Below are 16,523 nucleotides of genomic sequence, written 5' to 3' on the forward strand. Positions count from 1 at the left end.
TGCAGGCTCCTATACATCTCTTGCTCTCCCTACACACTCCCCACCTCCTCCTACCTGCAGGCCTTAGGCATGGCAGAAACATTTTTATTACAAACAGTGAGGCACTCTCCCAGGCAGCCCAGATGAGCAGAGTAGCACTGTCCTGGGTAAGGTGGTCTTGTAGGGAAGAAGGCAGGCAGTCTACCATCTTCTAGCCCTAGGCCCCTGGCCCTGATGCCAGCTCGCTGAGCCTGCGTTCCTCTTGGAAGCGGATGAGGGCATCTCGCTGGTTCACCACATTCACCAGCTCCCTCAGGATCTGTTCCTCAGCCTGCTGATCAGCAACGGTCTTTTGGATTTCTGAAGGAAGAAGATGGTGCTCACAGAACTGGGCAGGGAGGCAGGAGAGGCACGCCTCAATCCTGGCCTACGTGACTTCTATTACCTGACTTTGGTTTCCTAATTGGCACAATTAGGTTTGTCAACACCAGTGGTTTTCTAGCCTTGTTCCACAGCAGCACCATTTTTAAAAAGGAAATCCTGCATGAAACCCATACATGGGGCTCTGACTGAACGGCAGGCAGAAGAGGGGCTCCTCTGGCTTCCTGCCGAATTGCCTCAGAGGAACTCTGACTAAAGGACCGTGTTGCTTGGTCAGTGCCTGAGATCACGAGGCTCACACAAGCCCCAGCCCCGTGATGTCTGCCTCTCCCCACATCCTGCGTACCGCTTCTGTTCATGTAGCTGCGGAGTTCCTGGTCCAGCTGCAACTGTTTCTCCTGCAGGCTCAGTTCCTGTACCCTGTGGAGGGCAGGGACAGAATGGGCACAGTTGTTCACGGTGCTCAAGGACACGACTGGGGCCTGGCTCACAAGCACTGTCACCTCCCTGTGTCCCTTACGTGATATTGAGCTCAGCCTCCTCAGCCACTAAGCTGTTTTTCTTCTGAACAAGGTGTAGCAGCTGTTCCAGCCATAGTGCCTTTTGCTGTTCCGGAGAACCTGATAAGAAGGGGGGTTGCGTGGTCAGGAGGCCTTCAACCCAGGTCCTAGGAGTCCTGAGCGTGAGGAATGGAGCCTGCTGCGAGCCAGAACCTGTGGGCTTGAGGAGTCGCTGGGGGCTGACGCAGTGCTAGGAGGCAGAGGGGTATCCTCGCTTATCCCTCCCCTGTCCTCACTCACTGCTCTGGTTCCTCAAGGCCAGCTCCAGTTTCATTCCCTCAGCCTCCAGCTCCCTCAGAGCAGCCTCAATCTCGTTTAGCCGCCTCTGGATGGCCTGAGGGGTCCAAGACAAGAGGTCCAGGAGTCTTTGGATTGTTCAAGAACGGAGCACTGTAGTCGCTCCAATCCCCAGTCTCACAACTTCTGACTCCACTGGAACTTTTGGCAACCCCTGAACCTCACCTGGGCCTTGCAGAATCTCTTCATCTCCGCCTCCCTGGCATGACGCAGCAGTGTCCGTTTCCATGTTGGGTACTTGTCCATGGTGCCTGATTTCTTGGCCCAGGTCAGCAGAGTCTGTGGCAGGGTCAGACCAGTCAGGGGCAGGGCCTGGCCTCTTGTTGGATAGGGGTTGGGGAAGCTTTGTTTGGAAGAGGCCAAAAAGAACCTGGGCTGGAAGTGGGGTGTGTTCTGGTAGAAGAGATGGTGGGTTAGAGATAAGAATAAGTCAGGCTGGGGGAGAAGACCTTCCAAGAGCAGGGCTCAGAGAAGGGAGCCAGCTGTAGGTGTCTCCTGTGGTGGGGGTGGGGCGAATTTAGTGGGTGCGTGCAGGCTTGGGCAGAGTAGATGGCCAGGTTCCTTCCACTCACCTGTTCCATGTCTGAGTCCAAAGCCACATCTTCCTCTTCCTCCTCTTCCTCTTCACTGGAGGAGGGACTTCCTCCCTCTTCTTCTTTCTCCATGGCCATAAGAACTGAGCAGAGAAGTAGACATGGCCTGGGATCTCTACAACCTCCCTTCCCATTTCCCTTCAGGAATCCCAGTACCACCCGCCCCTCCCTGCCCTGGCTCAGCACATCTGGGCAGAGCAGTTACCTTCAGAGCTCTGGGTTGGCACTCCCCATCCCACAAAGCTGGCCTCCAGGGCCTGGCGGGCCAAGGCAGAGCAACTGCGGGGGGGCTTGGGTGGAGGCTCCGTTTCCGAGTCAGGGGTCAGGTTAAGGGAGGACAACCGCTGGCGTTCTGGGCTGGACAAGCGGATCAACTGACGGGCAGGCTTGGGGACTGGGACAGGACTGGCCCCATCCAGGGGGGCCGTGGGAGTCAAGGGGCTGGATGGCATGTTCATCTCACCTGGCATGAGGAGGTCCTAGAAAAGCCACCATGTGGTTTGGTCAGTGACCTGCTCAGTGGGGGCCTGAGGCCACCCCTTTAGACAAATGTGAGCCCTGGAATTCATTCATTTTCCGGACAGTGTCAGACAGTGTTCTAGCCACTTGGGCTATGGCAATAAGCAAAATGACAGAAACTCCTGCCTCCATGGAGCTTACACTCTAGTGGAGAGCATTCAGTCACCTCCGGCGAAGTCCACTGGGCTTGGTGAGGCCCCTTTCCTTGTTCCCACCCCCAACAAACACACTTTCACAGCTTTAACCTGACTCTCAGGGCCTCTGTCCTTGTCGTCCTCTTTGTGGTTTGGCTGGGGCAGGTGCTGGAGGCAGTAGAAATGCCCTGGGAAAGGTGGAGAGGGGAAAAGATGTCAGGTGTAGGCAACACAGTGTCCCAAGACAGCTTATCTGGGAGGGTAGGGGCAGCAGGACTTGCAGGTGAGTTCCTGTTAGCCTCCTGGTTCCTCAGAACCCCATCTGGGGCTCTGGAGGAGACGGGGGTATGAACGAGCTCAGAGGAGGATGTTGTGTTCAGCCTGTGTCCACCTCCTGCCAAGTGCCCCTCCACCTTCCAACTTCTTCAGACGCTGCCGGCCATGCCCAGAGTTCCTCTTGAGGCCTCCTGGACCTACTCACCATCTCCTGGATGTTGTCCGTAGCCACCTGGCCACAATGTGGCCTCACAGATATGGCAGCAGAAGCAGCTCCGGTGGTAGAAACGGCCATCAGCACACACGCGTTCCAGGATGTAGAGGTGTCCCCCACAAAGTGCGCACAGCTCCTCACTACCATCCTGCACCGATTCCCGTGCCACAGGGTCAGCCGGACAGTCCTTCCCTACCCCTGAAACCCCTCCCTGACCTCATGCCTCTTCCTGCAGGCAGGGCCCCCATTCTCACCTCCTGGTGGTGTGATGGGGGTGTCAGGGGAACACCAGACTCTGGGACTAGTGGCTCCTCCGTACCTGGGGCCTCAGCCTCTACCTAAGGAGGTAAGTGCTCAGGCCAGAGGGTAGAGTGCCAGGATCAGCTGGAGAGTGGACGCATGCAATTAAACAGAAAGGGCTGGAAGGGAGGGGGAGTGAGACTAGGAAGGGACATTGGATGGGGGGTTAAAGGACTGCACCTTGCAGGGGTAAGAGCTGGGAAAGTGTTTCAGGGAAGGGACCAGAACATGGGGCAGGGGGCTGTCTGGCTTTTTATGTATTTACCTCCAGGCGTAGCTTCTTGCCACCTGCATCCTCCCGATTTTCCTGTAATAAGTCCTACACTCAGCATGGGGTTCTGAGTCCCCAGGCCTCCCCCTCACCCCAGAGGCCCCCACTAGGAACCCAGTGCCCAGCCCCAACCCCGCCCGGACTCCACCTGGGCCCGGGTCCGTTGCAGGGTCCTCTGCAGTTTGCCAAGGAATAGTACAGCACTGGGGGTCGCTGGAGAGCCTTGGCTGGCAAGGCCTGCAGGGAGAGTTGGAGGGTGTTGAGGCAGATGAGGGGCCCATGCTGTGCCCCCAAAACAGATGGCTACACTCCAGCCCAAAGGGACACCTCTCCCAGGCTGTCCCTCAGAGGGCACCCTCTCCTCCCATGTGTGCACACACGTACCTTACCCCACCGCTGCCCCAGTCTCCAGGTTACCTGGGTTGTGGGGCATGCTCTTAAAGGCACTGTGAAAGTGGCTGAGGTAGGCAATGAGGCCCAGTGGGTCACTTCCTGCCACCACTGCCTGTGTGGACAACACTGGAGTGATGCCCAACTCATGCTCTGCCATCTTCAGCGCCCAGCCAGTTGCTTCCAGCGCCCCCATCCCCTGCAGCTCTGAGGGTTCCCTACGGGGTATCGGAGAGAAGCCAATGGGAGAGCAGAACCTGACCCCACCACCAAAGGGAGAGATGGTGGGTAGAAAGCACTGTGGGCGGCTGGGGGAGCACAAATGCAGAAGGCAGTAAGAGTTATTCTGTGCTACACCATCACCACCACCCCCCAATGACAGCCTTCTGGGGTTGGGGCTCTCTGCTGCTCACAAAGCTGCCCCTACTGAATGCATTTGATTCTTACAACATTCCCGAGCAGGCGGGCATGCAGGCGGGCATGCAGGCAGAGTAAGACAGGAATACTGTCCCTAGGGAGGTGAAGTGACTTGGGCAAAAACGGTGGCGCTGGGACTCAACTGGGTGTGCTAACTCCTGCACAGTGATCCCCTCACAGTTCCATACTGCCCGATACTGTAGAGGGAGGGGCAGGGGCCTGAAAGGGAGGTGTGGTCTGCCAGGGACCCCAACCCTAATTCGCAACTCACAGTAGGCCAGGCCGCAGCCGGTTCACCAGGGCACACAGAGCCAGCCCGTTGGTCCAGGAGGAAGAAAGGTCGGTGACGTGGACACCAGGGTACCCAGCAGTCTGCTCCTGGCACCAGCGTAGCAGCTGCTCCTGTGTGCACACTGACCCTGGGAAGAAAAGCTGTGCTGTGCCCAGTCCCCGGGCTCACAGAGAGCTCAGCTGCCGAGTGTGGGGTCTGGGTGGGAGCTGGAAACAGGGCCCCACCCCGACTGGGGCAGCGACCTAACACTGTCAGCAGTACATCCATCCCAGTTTTCTCATTTAAAAAAAATCCCTTTCTGGAATAAAGCAAGGGCATGAATCAAGTGAGGTGAAATCACTGCCAAAGGCTCAAAGGAAAGGTGGAGTCTGTGAGGCTTCCCGAGGGTCAGGAAGAACAGCTGAGCGCAGAGCAGCACGGCTGCCATTCAGCTGCTGTGCACTCAGCGGTTACTGAAATACTTGCCCACAGTGGGAAAGAGCTGCTGCTGAGTGCTCCGCTGGCCCTCCACTCTCCAGGACACCCGAAACCTCCCCCGCATCCAGCAGTGTGCCAGCACCCCAAGGTGGCAGCTGCTCGAGAAGTCGGTCTGTGCTTTCGCCTCACCGGTTAGTGAATACACTGGACATGGCCCTGGAGGGAGGCCTGCTTACCAGTGTCAGGCTTTCCTGAGTCAGTCTCGTCACTCCTCCGCACGGGCTCCTTGGCCATCACATCATACAGGTCTCGCACCTAAGGCAGCCCCTTTCAGGTCCTGAGGCAGGCTGACCACGCCCCCCATCAACCCGTGGGGGAGAGGCTTCCTAGGGCAGGGCTAGAGGGAAGGCCTGACCTGATTAGGGGACACAGCCCGGAGGTTCAGGTTGGGGTAGCGCGTGGCGGGGTCCAGCCCGTACTGGGCCACGTTGCGGTGCATGTTTTCCGGGGATGTCTGTGACAGGAGCTGGTACAGGCTCTCCCTGGTGGGGGAAGTTGCGAAGGTGTGGGTCAGGGACATGAGTCAGAGTTCACCCATCAGCACCCACCCCTCAAGAACCGCCAGGCCTTGCTTTTATTCTCCTTTGTCCATGCCCCCAGTCTCTTCACCCAGCACCCCCACCCTCTGTGTCCGCTAGTCCCACCCCTAACTCAGGCCTCACCGCTCTGCCAACACTTCTAGGGGCTTGGTGCCCTCTGCCCACCGCTTCACCATCCAGGCGGCATCAAAGGCTGCCAGGAAGCCCCGGGCCACTCCAGTGCCCAGGGGCCAGAAGGGCTGCAGGGTCAGAAGGATAGGAAGCATCTCAGGGTCCAGCAGGAGTGTCCAAGCCCAAACACCCCCAGGTTATAGCGGAGGAGGGCCCTCACCACATCAAGCAGCCTTTAGCTCCTCATGACAGGGAAACCCTTTTCTCCCCTCCTTTCCAACCACAAACCCCTGTGCCTCCTTAAAAGGAGTCCCTGTTTTTCTAAGTACCAGAGAGTCCCTCCCCCTTCTCCCTCCCCCAACCAGGGAACCCTGACCCCTCACCTCCACTAGGCAGTCTCCCACGAGCCCCAGCAGCAGGCGGGCGCCATGCTTCTCTTGCACACGAGCAGAGCTATCTGCCCGCATCATGCTTGTGAAGTCAAAAGCAGAGACGTCAGGCTGCCCGTGGGCGTCTTTAGCAAACTCCAGCTTCCCAAGCTTGCCATGGGTGGCGAAGTCAGCAGCTTCCTGGGCAAAGTGCTGCAGAGCCTCGGGCACCACATTGGCACTGCCCAGCAGCCGGTCTGTGTCTGGCCAGTCCTACAAGGCCGACAGATCAGAACCAGTATCCACTGGGCAGCCCTATCCCCTTGAGTGTAAGAGGTGCACATACATACTAAGGCCCCAAGGAGGGGCTTCCCCAGGCTACACTACAGTTGAAGGCTGAGCTGCACCTGGAATTCGCAGGCTCAAGCCCCTTCCTCAGCACTCACCCTCCTTCTGGGGGTCGCAGGCCCCGCCCTGCCCCCGAGGCCCAGGATCATTACTATTATCATACACTTGCTCTGGACAAGTCCCTGAACTTCTCAGAGTCTGATTTAGAGAAAACACACCTAACATCTAAAGGTACTCGTGAGAATTTGGTGAGAATGCATATAAAGCTCTCAACAGAATACCTAGTATATGGTAGGTGTTCAACTAGTTCATTCAGCAAATACTTATTGGGTGCTTACTACATGGCAGGCATCATTCTAGGCACTGGGAATAATCAACAAGCAAAAGAAACAGAGACAAAATTCCTGCTCCCTGGAGCTTACATTTGTAGTCCTCCGGCTGGTATAAGGTGTTCAGCCCAGAACGTGATTCAGATTACCAGGTAATCCCAGCAGAGGGGAGCTTGTTGGGGTGGAGGAAAGGGCAGGGGCAGGACAGGCTCTCTCCACCCCAGGGGTGGAGGGGGGACAGACTCTGTCCAGGTCCCGCCCCCCCTCCCAGGGCCCACTGCCCAGCCCCTGCCTGCCTGGGCCTGCCTCACCTGACGCAGCACCCCCAGACGCAGCAGGCACTGCTTTTTGGCTGTCATCACGAAGTAGTGTGTGTCGTCCTTGTAGTACACAATGTTTTCCAGATCAATGCCTGGGGGGCAGGGCAGGGGCGGGACATGTATATCCTTCTCATTATGTGTCACCTCTGCAAACACTCCAGCCATGCCTGACCTCTCAGACTACAGTGAGTGCCCCACGCAGGAGCCCAGGAGTTCCGATGGCACAACAGGCCATCTGTCCCGGGCCTAGGAGGCCGGAGGACGTGGAGCAAAGAGAGGATCTTGGGTGGGGCAGCAGCTGGGAGACCTGCACCACTTGGTCACATGCTTACGGACGACAGCCTGGCTTCTGGAACCAGAGTGGGCACACCCCAAGGGGCGTGGCAGTGCAAAGTGAAAATAAACATAGGGCATCTTCCTGAAGTTCCAATTTCATTTTGAATCATTTATATATCATTTACATATTAAAGCATATCTAAAAATGCACAAAGCAAAATTTCACACATTTTGTGAAAGGTGTCCAAGACCTGCCATGTTTCAATGGCAAAGTGCCAGCCCCCAGTCAGGCAGGAGGAGGGGAACCTTTGTTCCACACTTTGAACCAAAGTGCCACAGGGAGGCACACCTTTGTGCCTCTCTGTGACAGAGAGGAGTCCTGACCTGTGGCTTTGAGCAGGCTCTGGAAGAAGCTCTGGTTGTAGATCCTGGCCACACCGCTGATCTCGGGCACCTGTGTCTCTTCCACGGTGCGCTTGTTCACAAAGTTGACCGTGATGCCGATAGCCAGTTTGCCTCGCATCTCTCGCACTGTGAAGCCTAGAGCGGGTGGGGGCAGGTGGGCAGTGGCAGGAGAATGAGGACTGTAACAGCCTAGAGAGGCCCAGGAGAAGCTCAAGATGCTGACTCTTCTAGGAAAGGGACCACTCACCTTCAGGGATGAATTTACCTCCAGCAGCAGAGATGAGGACATCAAACTCATAGTTGGCCAGCTGGGCAGGGGGACTGGGCTGGAGCTGGGCACGCCAGCCACTCCCTGGGGCAAAGGGTGTGAGAGGCACAAAGGTGTGGAAGTCTGAAGGGGCCTCCATGTTTCCAGGACAAGCCAGTGAAATAATTAAATAAATGTGTTGACGGGTATTACAGTTTAGAAAGCAATGACTGTTTATCACATTATACCTTCAAAACTTCCTATGGAATGTAGGGAAGGAAGGGAATATTACTCCCATTTTACAGATGCTCAAAATGAGGCTCAGAGAAGTTTGCACAAGGCCACCCTATTAGAAAGGGAGTCTCTGCCGACTCCCAACCCCACCCTTTTTCTTCCACAGGCTGAGATGTACTTGGCAGACGGTGGTTCTCGGGAGCAGAGAAGTACTTACCCTTTTTGGGAGGGGGTTGGAGGCCAGTGAAAGTGACACCCCAGTGAATTTCCACCCCTAGCAGTAATGCCACCTTCAACAAAAGCAGCTGAAGCTGTCGGATGCCTGGAAGGGAGAGGACATTAGGAACAGAGACCCAGGGTCTCCCCAGGTATCAGTGTGCGCCTGGTCAGAGCTAGAAGTCTTAGGGATCACTCTATTCAATTGCCCATTTTACAGATGAAAACCGAGTCCTAAACATCACCTAGATGCAGTGAATCTTGTCCACTCGGCCTCTTGGCTGGCCCAGCAGCACCCCCACTGGCCTGTCTCTAGATTCAGCCCCTCCAGGCCACCAGGTGGTACTCACTGATGTGGTCCAGGGTGCCTGTGCAGAAGCGCCCAAAGAACTTCTTGGCACCGAGTGCCCGAAGGTCATGGATGGTGAAGGGCCAGAGGTGGAGCACATTATGGCGAGAAAACTTGGTGCGCTTTTCCACCAGTACCACGCGGACCCCCAGCAGTGCCAGCTCCACAGCAGCCCGCAGACCACAGGGTCCAGCGCCCACCACCAGGCACTGTGAACACACAAGAAGGCAGTGTGGGTGTGGCATCCCATCTCCCTTCTCTGACTCCTCCCGGTCATTCCGGATTCTCCAACCGCCATCCCAACCACTGGGTATTTACCTTCGTACGGGCGCAGGCCTGACCCTGCTGGTAGACAGGCTGGCCTGCTCGCTTGTCCAGCTTGGCCCACAGTGCCTTGGCGCTCCAGTAGTTGAGCTCGTCCTTGATCTTGTGGTACTGAGACAGCCCTCCACCAGACTCGAGCCCTAGGGCTTGGCATAGTCCCTGGAAGCTGCTCAGCACATTCTGACACAACTGGGCCTGCAGGAAGCTCTCAAAGTGGGCATGTGCTGGATTGGTGGAGGTGGGTGAGGCCATGGCACCCCCTGGGTCTTTCAGGGATGGGAGCAGCTGGGCAGAGGCACGTGGCTGCTGGAGAGGCGGGAAGAGAAGGGGAGGAGACATGAGAAAAGAGGATGGGGAAAAGGATGGGAGGGGGTGAGGAAAGCAGGCTAGTACCCCCAGGGAGCTGAGGGCCGACCCTAACTGGCTTTGCTCCTTTCTCACAGCCTACTCCCTAACTGCTCCAGAGACAGCTGCTATCCCTTCCAAGTGAAATCTGCCAAATTTGGGAATGAAAACATCCACAGTCCTGAGCACAGAGGGCACACAAGAAGCGAGGGAGCCACCAGCTCAGTCTTCCTGTCCAGGGATCTCCAAGCCCTGCACCATGGCTAGGGCCCACAGGGCAGAAAACAGGGTGTGGGGTAATTTCTAGACATGCAAAGGGCAAGTTAGCCAGAAAGGGAACTTTCCTTGTGGCACAGACAGGGGTAAACCAAATAGCTGCAACCCCAGCTGCTGGGCACACACACTGCTCCATCTCAACCCACGCCTCCCTATGTCAGGTGCCCCTTGATGGCCTCGGTGTCACGCGGTGTCACCGGGTGAGGGGTGTGTCTTACACCAAGGGCAAATGCTTCCTCCTTAGCACTGGCGATTTCCTCCCGACAAGGGGAGAGGCAGACTGCGACTGTGACAGTTCCACTTCTCACCACCCAAACTACCTCAACAAACAGCCGGAGGATGTTGCATGTTACGACTTACTGGGTGAGGAACACTGGGTCTATTTCTGACTCACTGTGGTCAAAAACACTTCCCCTGTTGAGTCTTGCCATCTCTAGGGGGCCTCGAGGGCGGTCGGGGGCTGCAGCAGCCGGGTTTGCCCCTCCCAGCTTCCTTCCACCCGCATCCAAGGCCCGCCCCATCCCCTGTGGGCTTGGGCGCGCTCTCTCCCAGGAATTTCCCGAAACAAGGCCTCCCTTTGTCCCCCTCTCCCTCTCTCGAGCCCCCACGCAAATTGAGAAGGGCCGGAGGGGGCTTTTTCATGCTGGGACCTAGAGGAATCAGAGGGTACGGAGGATGGAGCTGCCGCTGGGGGGGTTAGGAAAGATGGGTAGCATCGTAGCGCGGAGGTCCCTGAGACGGATACCCCCACCCCCTCGGCCACTCCACGGGTCCCAGCCGGAGACCAGCATGCCAGACCAGGCGAAGGAGACTAAAGCTGTCTGCTGCCAATCACCTGGACTTGGGCCGACGGACCATCAGGAAGGGCAGAGGTCTCTCGAGGATGGGGGAGTGTAAAGAAGAAGACCTCGGCGATGGGAGAGGGAGGGGAGACCCAGCCTGGAAACGGCTGGACTAAAGATGTGCGAGGGCTGGAGCGGTCTGGAAGCACGCAGAAGAGCTGGACCACGCGACGGGGGGGTGGGGTGGGAGGTACTCACACTCTGGACCAAAAAAGTCTGCAGAGGGGCTGAGCGGGGCGGGGGCGAGGGGAAACGGGCGGGACAGGCGAAGAGGGGTTTCTGAGCGCCTGGGGTCGCATTTCCCCAGAAACGCACTCCCGTCCCCACCCCAGCCCCACCGCGAGCAGGGCCCCAAAGCCGGCTCAGCAGAACAACTTACCCGGAGGCTCCGAAGCCAAAGGAGCCGCTTCCTGCCCAGCTCATGGGAGGGCGGGGGCGGGGGCGGGGGCGAGGCCGGCGCAGGGAACCGTGGAGGAGGAGCGGAGGCGAGACCCAGGTGCAGGGGCTGCGCGCAGGGTCTGCCTGGCCGGGCGTTAGTTCTTCGGGGTGTGGACTTTGGCGCCGGGCGCGGGGCGCTCCGCGCACAGAGGCTTTATTTGCGCTCATTAGCATCTCATTATCTCGCGTTCCCTGGCTTGGGGCTGGCGGGGGCCCGCCCAGGCCAGCTGAGTGGCGCCCGAAGGCGTGGCACCTTAGAAGCAGAGTTTGGCTTGGGGGCGGGAGATCCAGGGCCCGGCCTGGCGGGGGCCGAGGATCCTGGGATCTGGGGCGCCGAGTGCCCGGCAGCGCATCCGCAGCGCTGGGCTCCATGCCGGTGCCTGCGCCCGCAAAGCTAACCCTTCCCGGGAGGGCGAGGCCACGCACCCCTGCGCAGCACCAACAGCGCGGGCGGTCTCGGAGCGCTGCACTAGAAGTCTGCGAGAGCTGGCGGGTCCACTGGTGGCGCCGGAAAGTCTGCGCCGTATTCATCTCTTACCACCGCCCCGGCGCCCCACGTGGGATTCAAGCTCGAGGTCCCGCTCCCCTGAGACGGAATCTGCCCTTGGACCCGGCGTGCGGGCCGTTGGCACGGACTAAGCCCTGAGAACTCTGCAATCTACAGCTTCCACAGCGGCATGAGAAGTGAGGGGGCAGACAGGGTCTTGGGTGTGTGTGTGGGGCGGGGCGCGGGGGGAGTGATGGTGGTGTTGGATCACTACTGAGAAAGGGGCGAATGAGAGGGGTGTGTGGGAGAGAGACTAGATGTCCAGTATTCAAAAATACCTTGGACTGAGGACCTACTGAATGGTCAGTGGGGAAAGGAGCTTGCGAGAACTTTGGGCTCAGCTTCCTCATATTCCAGATAAGGAAACAGTCTGAACGTAAAGGCACTTGTCCAAGGTTAATATTTTAACTAGTTAATAGTTAACTAGTTAATATTTTTATACATGTATTTTTTTTAAGATTTTATTTATTTACTTTTAGAGAGAGGGGAAGGTAGAGAGAAACATCAGTGTGTGAGGGATACATGGATCCGTTGCCTCTCATGTGCCCCCATTTGGGGACCTGGCCCAAAACCCAGGCACGTGCCCTGACTGGGAATCGAACCAACAACCTTTTGTTCAAAGGTCCGCACTCAATCCATTGTGCCACACCAGCCAGGGCCAACTAGTTAACATTAACAAAACATCACTCATCTACTGGGCATCGACTGTAAGTGCTCACCCAGCCTCAGTCATCACAACAATTCCATTTTATGGCAAAGGAAACTGAAAGAGGGAGGTTCTGTGTGACCTGCGCCAAGTTACACGGCAAGTGGCAGACCTGGGCCCAGGTCTGCCTGACTCCACCACATTAGTGTTGATACAACATGACACATTGAAAGGCTGGCATTATAAGAAGCTGTTTTTTTTATTTAGAGCAAGTGGCACTGTTACACTAGCAACACCAATGAAACAGAGGAGTCAATGGCAGGGTTGCTCTCCTTAAGACGCAGGGATCAGGGAGAGCCGGGCGCCCTGTGGCTCTCCCTTTCTCTGCATTCTCACTTTGCATTTCATCTGGAAACCCTTTGAGACCCAGTAAGACTTGAATCCTCACTGCTGGCTGCTTGAGCTGAATGCCAGCTGGGGGAGAGGGGCCAGGGGGAACGCCTGCTCTGCCAGGAGAGGCAGGGAATTCAGCCAGGTCACGCTCGGGAAACTAGGGTAGCCTCCCATCTGGGCCTGTCCTGGCTCTTGAGTGTGACTGGGCACTTAGGTTGAAATGAACTTGCCAAACATCACACACACCACATTTTAAGTACATACTGTAAGAAGCATTCTAAAGTCCACTATAAATGGGGTTACCAGGCTCTTAGAATCACCCCACATCCCTTTCATGAGCAGATGGTAAACAACTAGTTGCTCGGACTCCACACACTTGCAAAGGCCCAGCGGGCTCTGGCTCTTGACTACTCCATGACTTGTGGTTGCAGCTAAACAATGGCAGCCAGCATTATGTGACTCTGAGTGACAAATGCTAAAATTTGCCTTTAAAAAAGATTGCAGAACAATAATGACTTCATGAATACTAAAATGCTGGCTTGGTGGTTCGCTTTATGCTAATTAAAGATACACACAGGAGCATCAAGTAAAGAGGAATATGTTGATCTGTAACCTAGGCCTGCTCAGATTCCAGCTTTGCTTCACACTAGGATCCTGTGACCTTGAAAAAGTCGCCAACCACTATGCTTCAGTCTTACCAGCTCTGAATGGAAACTAATTACTCAACCTCCTCAGCCCATTTTGATTCTAAAATCCTATTATTCAATGTTGGTGACTGTAAGAAATGTATAGACGAGAAGACCCAAAGTGAGTTCTACTTAAAGAGTTTCTTCAAAGAAAAAAAAATGACCTCTATTAAAACTAAAAGAATAAATGTATTACTTATCTACTAGTATTTCTCTTCTTAATTAGAATCTTGAGTCATGACCTATATTGTATGTGCTGTATACATACCTGAAAATGCTGAGACAATAACATTGACCAGTTCATATTATTATTATTATCATATTTTGGTATATTATTATACCAAATAAGTGGCTGATGCATGAAAAGTCCATTTTAAAAGAATCCCATTCTAATGTTTTTGCAAATAATACTGCCAGCAAGGGACCAGGTCAAAAACCTGAGCCATTAATGATCCATTTCTTAGAACTCACACCATGGTGTGCCTCCCTTCAGTGTCATCCTTACCTCACTCCCAACCTGTCATCTCCTGAGCCTGAAGCCAGAAGTTAGGTCCCTAGCACTGCAGGTGGTGTGTCTAAGACACCCTGCACCTACCTGTAGGTCAGTGCAGTCACACGCATCCATGGTCCTGGGCTGGGAGATGTGGTGGCAGGCAGACCAGACATGCACAGTCCTGATGTAGAAATAGTTATGACCTGAGCCAAGTGTGTAGAGTGCTGTTAACAGATATGACAGGGTGGATGACTGAGATCAGAGGGTCAGGGATGGCCTCCGTGAAGAAGTGACCCTTGTACCGAATTCTGATAGACAAACAGAAATTAGAGAACACGGGCAGAAACCTTTTAAGGCTGAGAAAATGCCTGCCTCAAAGCCCAAGGGCAGAAAATTGGGTGTGTAGTAAGTGGTGGTGGTTAGACAGCTAGGAAGCCAGGGTGGCTGGAAAATGGGAAAGGGGCCCAAGAGGGAGCTGGGTTGGGTATTTTATTAAGTGGTGGAAACTGCAGAGGAATTTTAAACAGAGCAGAGGCATGATCATATTTGCCGTGATAACACAATATCCACTCATTAGCTTGGTGCTAGGGGCACAATGGTGAGCCCGAATCACCACTCCCAGTGGAGAAAGGGGTTGGTGGAAAGGATCAGTCAGGCCTTGCTGGAGTCCAGGCAAGAAAGAGCACATGGTGCAGCAGTGGGGCTGGGGGAAGTGGGCGGATTCAAAAATAGAATTTGAGGTGAAAACTGGTGTAACTTGGTGATGGGGTGGAGGCAGGGGTGGTGGGAAGAGTTCTGTCAATAGTGAATCCCACTTTTCTTGGCTATAACATGAATGAATCATAACAAATTTGAGGGCCTCAGCCTTTCCCTCTCCCGGCGACCTTATCCCCATTTATACTGGTTTTTATTCAAGTACCTTCCCCAGCGGTGGAAGCAGGACAATTGTGGAAGCAGGACAATTGCGGAAGCAGGACAATTGCATAGGCTCCAAGATGATCCGAGGGCCTCTGAGAGGCTGCCAAGCTTAAAACTACAGACAGGCTCAGGATCAGTGTAAATGCTTTTCTGTATTTTTGTTGTGAGAATGCTTTGCTCATCAAACACTAAGATTATGGAAAAAACTTGTCCACAAGCCACTTAATCATACTAGAATTATCTGAGATGAATTTTAAAAATGTATTGTTTTTAATTCCGTTATAGCCTGAGGGATCTTCTGATTAACTTTTCATCTAATAAGGATAAACTATATAAATAAGCTAAAAAAATTAAAAAGATCCAAACTATTCTTTTGGAAAATCTTCAAATCCATATTTAAAAGAATCTAATATTATGGATATTAAGAATTCAAAATAATAAGTCCGTGCTCTAAAACCAAGGAAGTCCCCTGACCTGCTGCTGCTCACATTTTCCCCTTCTACATGGATTTGGTACGTTTCACTTAAAAAAAAAAAAAAGGCAAGCCGTCTTGTGAATGTTACCTAAATGTGTTCAAGTTCCTCCTACATTTGTATTCAAAATGTGACTGAATGAGCTTGAAATTTTAATGTATTGATTGATTTTAGATAGTGAGGGAGAGGAGAGAGACATAGACTTATTTTTTCACTTATTTGTGCATTCATTGGCTGAGTCTCGTCCATGTCCTGACCGGGGATCAAAGCCGCACCTTGGTGTGGCTGGAAGACGCTCTAACCAACCAGCTACCTTGTCAGGGGTGAATGAGCTTCAATTTAAATGCTTTCCTAATGTAAGTTTTAAAAGTGAGAATGATTATACTTTATATAAATGTAAACATATTCCAGTCAGCAAGTGTTTGTTGCTTAATTACATGTAAAGAATATGAAAGCAAGATAAACTACCACAGTGACATTCCAGCTTCTTTGAGGGGTCACTCTTCCATACGTGCTGTTTACAGAAAGAAGGCAGGGGAGATTTTTAAAGAGGTTATTCCTGCAAGCCTATTTACAAAATTAAGACAGTTTTCTTTCAGTTTTTAAAAGCCTAGGCTTATTTTGGTTTGGAAACTGAGAATGAAAATTTATCTCCATACTTACAAATTAGAATAGCAAAAATAAAAATCTGCCCTAAATGTAAAATATCCTCGGAAGATGGATAAAACAGCTCCCTTACAAAGAGGTTCAAGTTAGTTAAGATACTTTCACTGTAGTGAACTTTCATCTAATTGATAAATTTCAATTAAGCTTTAAATCAATGGTAAAATACTAACATTAATACAGTAGTTATTGTGTTGTGGGAGAAAGACAATATAACTTTTACTGTTATTTTACATACAAAATTTATGGTTACATGCTGAAATTTCAGATACAGACCCTCAATTTTAGTCAGTAAGGTTCTATTACATTAAGTGGATCACATGTAAAGAGAAATCCGGCAGGAAGTTTTAGACCAGTGAAGGTGAGCCCATCTGTGCAAGCACCGGAGGCGGGTATCTCGCAGCCCTGTGCCCCAGTTCTGGCCCTGCCACTTACTGTGTGCCCTTGGGCAATAGACCTCATCTGTTTGGGCTTCAGTGTTCTCATGTGTAAAACAGTGACAATATTACTTACCTCGTAGGAATGTCATGTGGGTTAAGTAAATAAGATGTGCTTCAAATAGGTTAGAGTGTCCCAGACACTGCTTCCCAACACACTCCAGATGCAAGTTATGGTCTGAATGGTGCCCCATAAATTA

The 16,523-nt window shown here is 53.6% G+C and overlaps 1 protein-coding gene across 2 annotated transcripts; it reads right to left on the reverse strand.

The window, feature by feature from the left end:
* Positions 1 to 68: 68 nt before the first annotated feature.
* MICAL1 (microtubule associated monooxygenase, calponin and LIM domain containing 1) lies at positions 69 to 11,109 on the reverse strand. Of its 2 annotated transcripts, none has more exons than XM_045844003.1 (25): positions 11,009 to 11,109; positions 9,161 to 9,472; positions 8,844 to 9,051; positions 8,495 to 8,599; positions 8,044 to 8,148; positions 7,776 to 7,931; positions 7,107 to 7,207; positions 6,134 to 6,391; positions 5,763 to 5,878; positions 5,456 to 5,582; positions 5,277 to 5,355; positions 4,603 to 4,750; positions 3,942 to 4,132; positions 3,673 to 3,761; positions 3,519 to 3,560; positions 3,208 to 3,291; positions 2,945 to 3,101; positions 2,575 to 2,651; positions 2,016 to 2,289; positions 1,790 to 1,893; positions 1,383 to 1,496; positions 1,161 to 1,254; positions 881 to 980; positions 707 to 780; positions 69 to 339 (listed from the first exon to the last, which is right to left on the reverse strand). In XM_045844003.1, the coding sequence occupies exons 2-25, from the start codon at positions 9,416 to 9,418 to the stop codon at positions 197 to 199; spliced, it is 3,204 nt and encodes a 1,067-aa protein (XP_045699959.1). In that variant the 5' UTR covers positions 9,419 to 9,472; positions 11,009 to 11,109; the 3' UTR covers positions 69 to 196. The 2 variants fall into 2 exon arrangements, with proteins under 2 accessions (XP_045699959.1, XP_045699960.1); XM_045844004.1 differs by lacking the exon at positions 11,009 to 11,109 and adding an exon at positions 10,828 to 10,962.
* Positions 11,110 to 16,523: the final 5,414 nt, after the last annotated feature.

The sequence above is a fragment of the Phyllostomus hastatus genome, unplaced genomic scaffold, assembly GCF_019186645.2.
Source record: "Phyllostomus hastatus isolate PE091 unplaced genomic scaffold, TTU_PhHast_1.1 phas_contig_40, whole genome shotgun sequence".
Lineage (NCBI taxonomy): Eukaryota > Metazoa > Chordata > Mammalia > Chiroptera > Phyllostomidae > Phyllostomus > Phyllostomus hastatus.

Bases quoted from the DNA above. Each gene is read 5' to 3' on its own strand.
- MICAL1 (XM_045844003.1), bottom strand. From the start codon at position 9,418: ATGGCCTCACCCACCTCCACCAATCCAGCACATGCCCACTTTGAGAGC. The intron at 8,600-8,843 runs GTGAGTACCACC...TCTCCCTTCCAG, and splicing joins AGGCACCCTGGACCACATCA to GCATCCGACAGCTTCAGCTG. The intron at 2,290-2,574 runs GTTAAAGCTGTG...TGGCTTTTCTAG, and splicing joins ACAGAGGCCCTGAGAGTCAG to GACCTCCTCATGCCAGGTGA.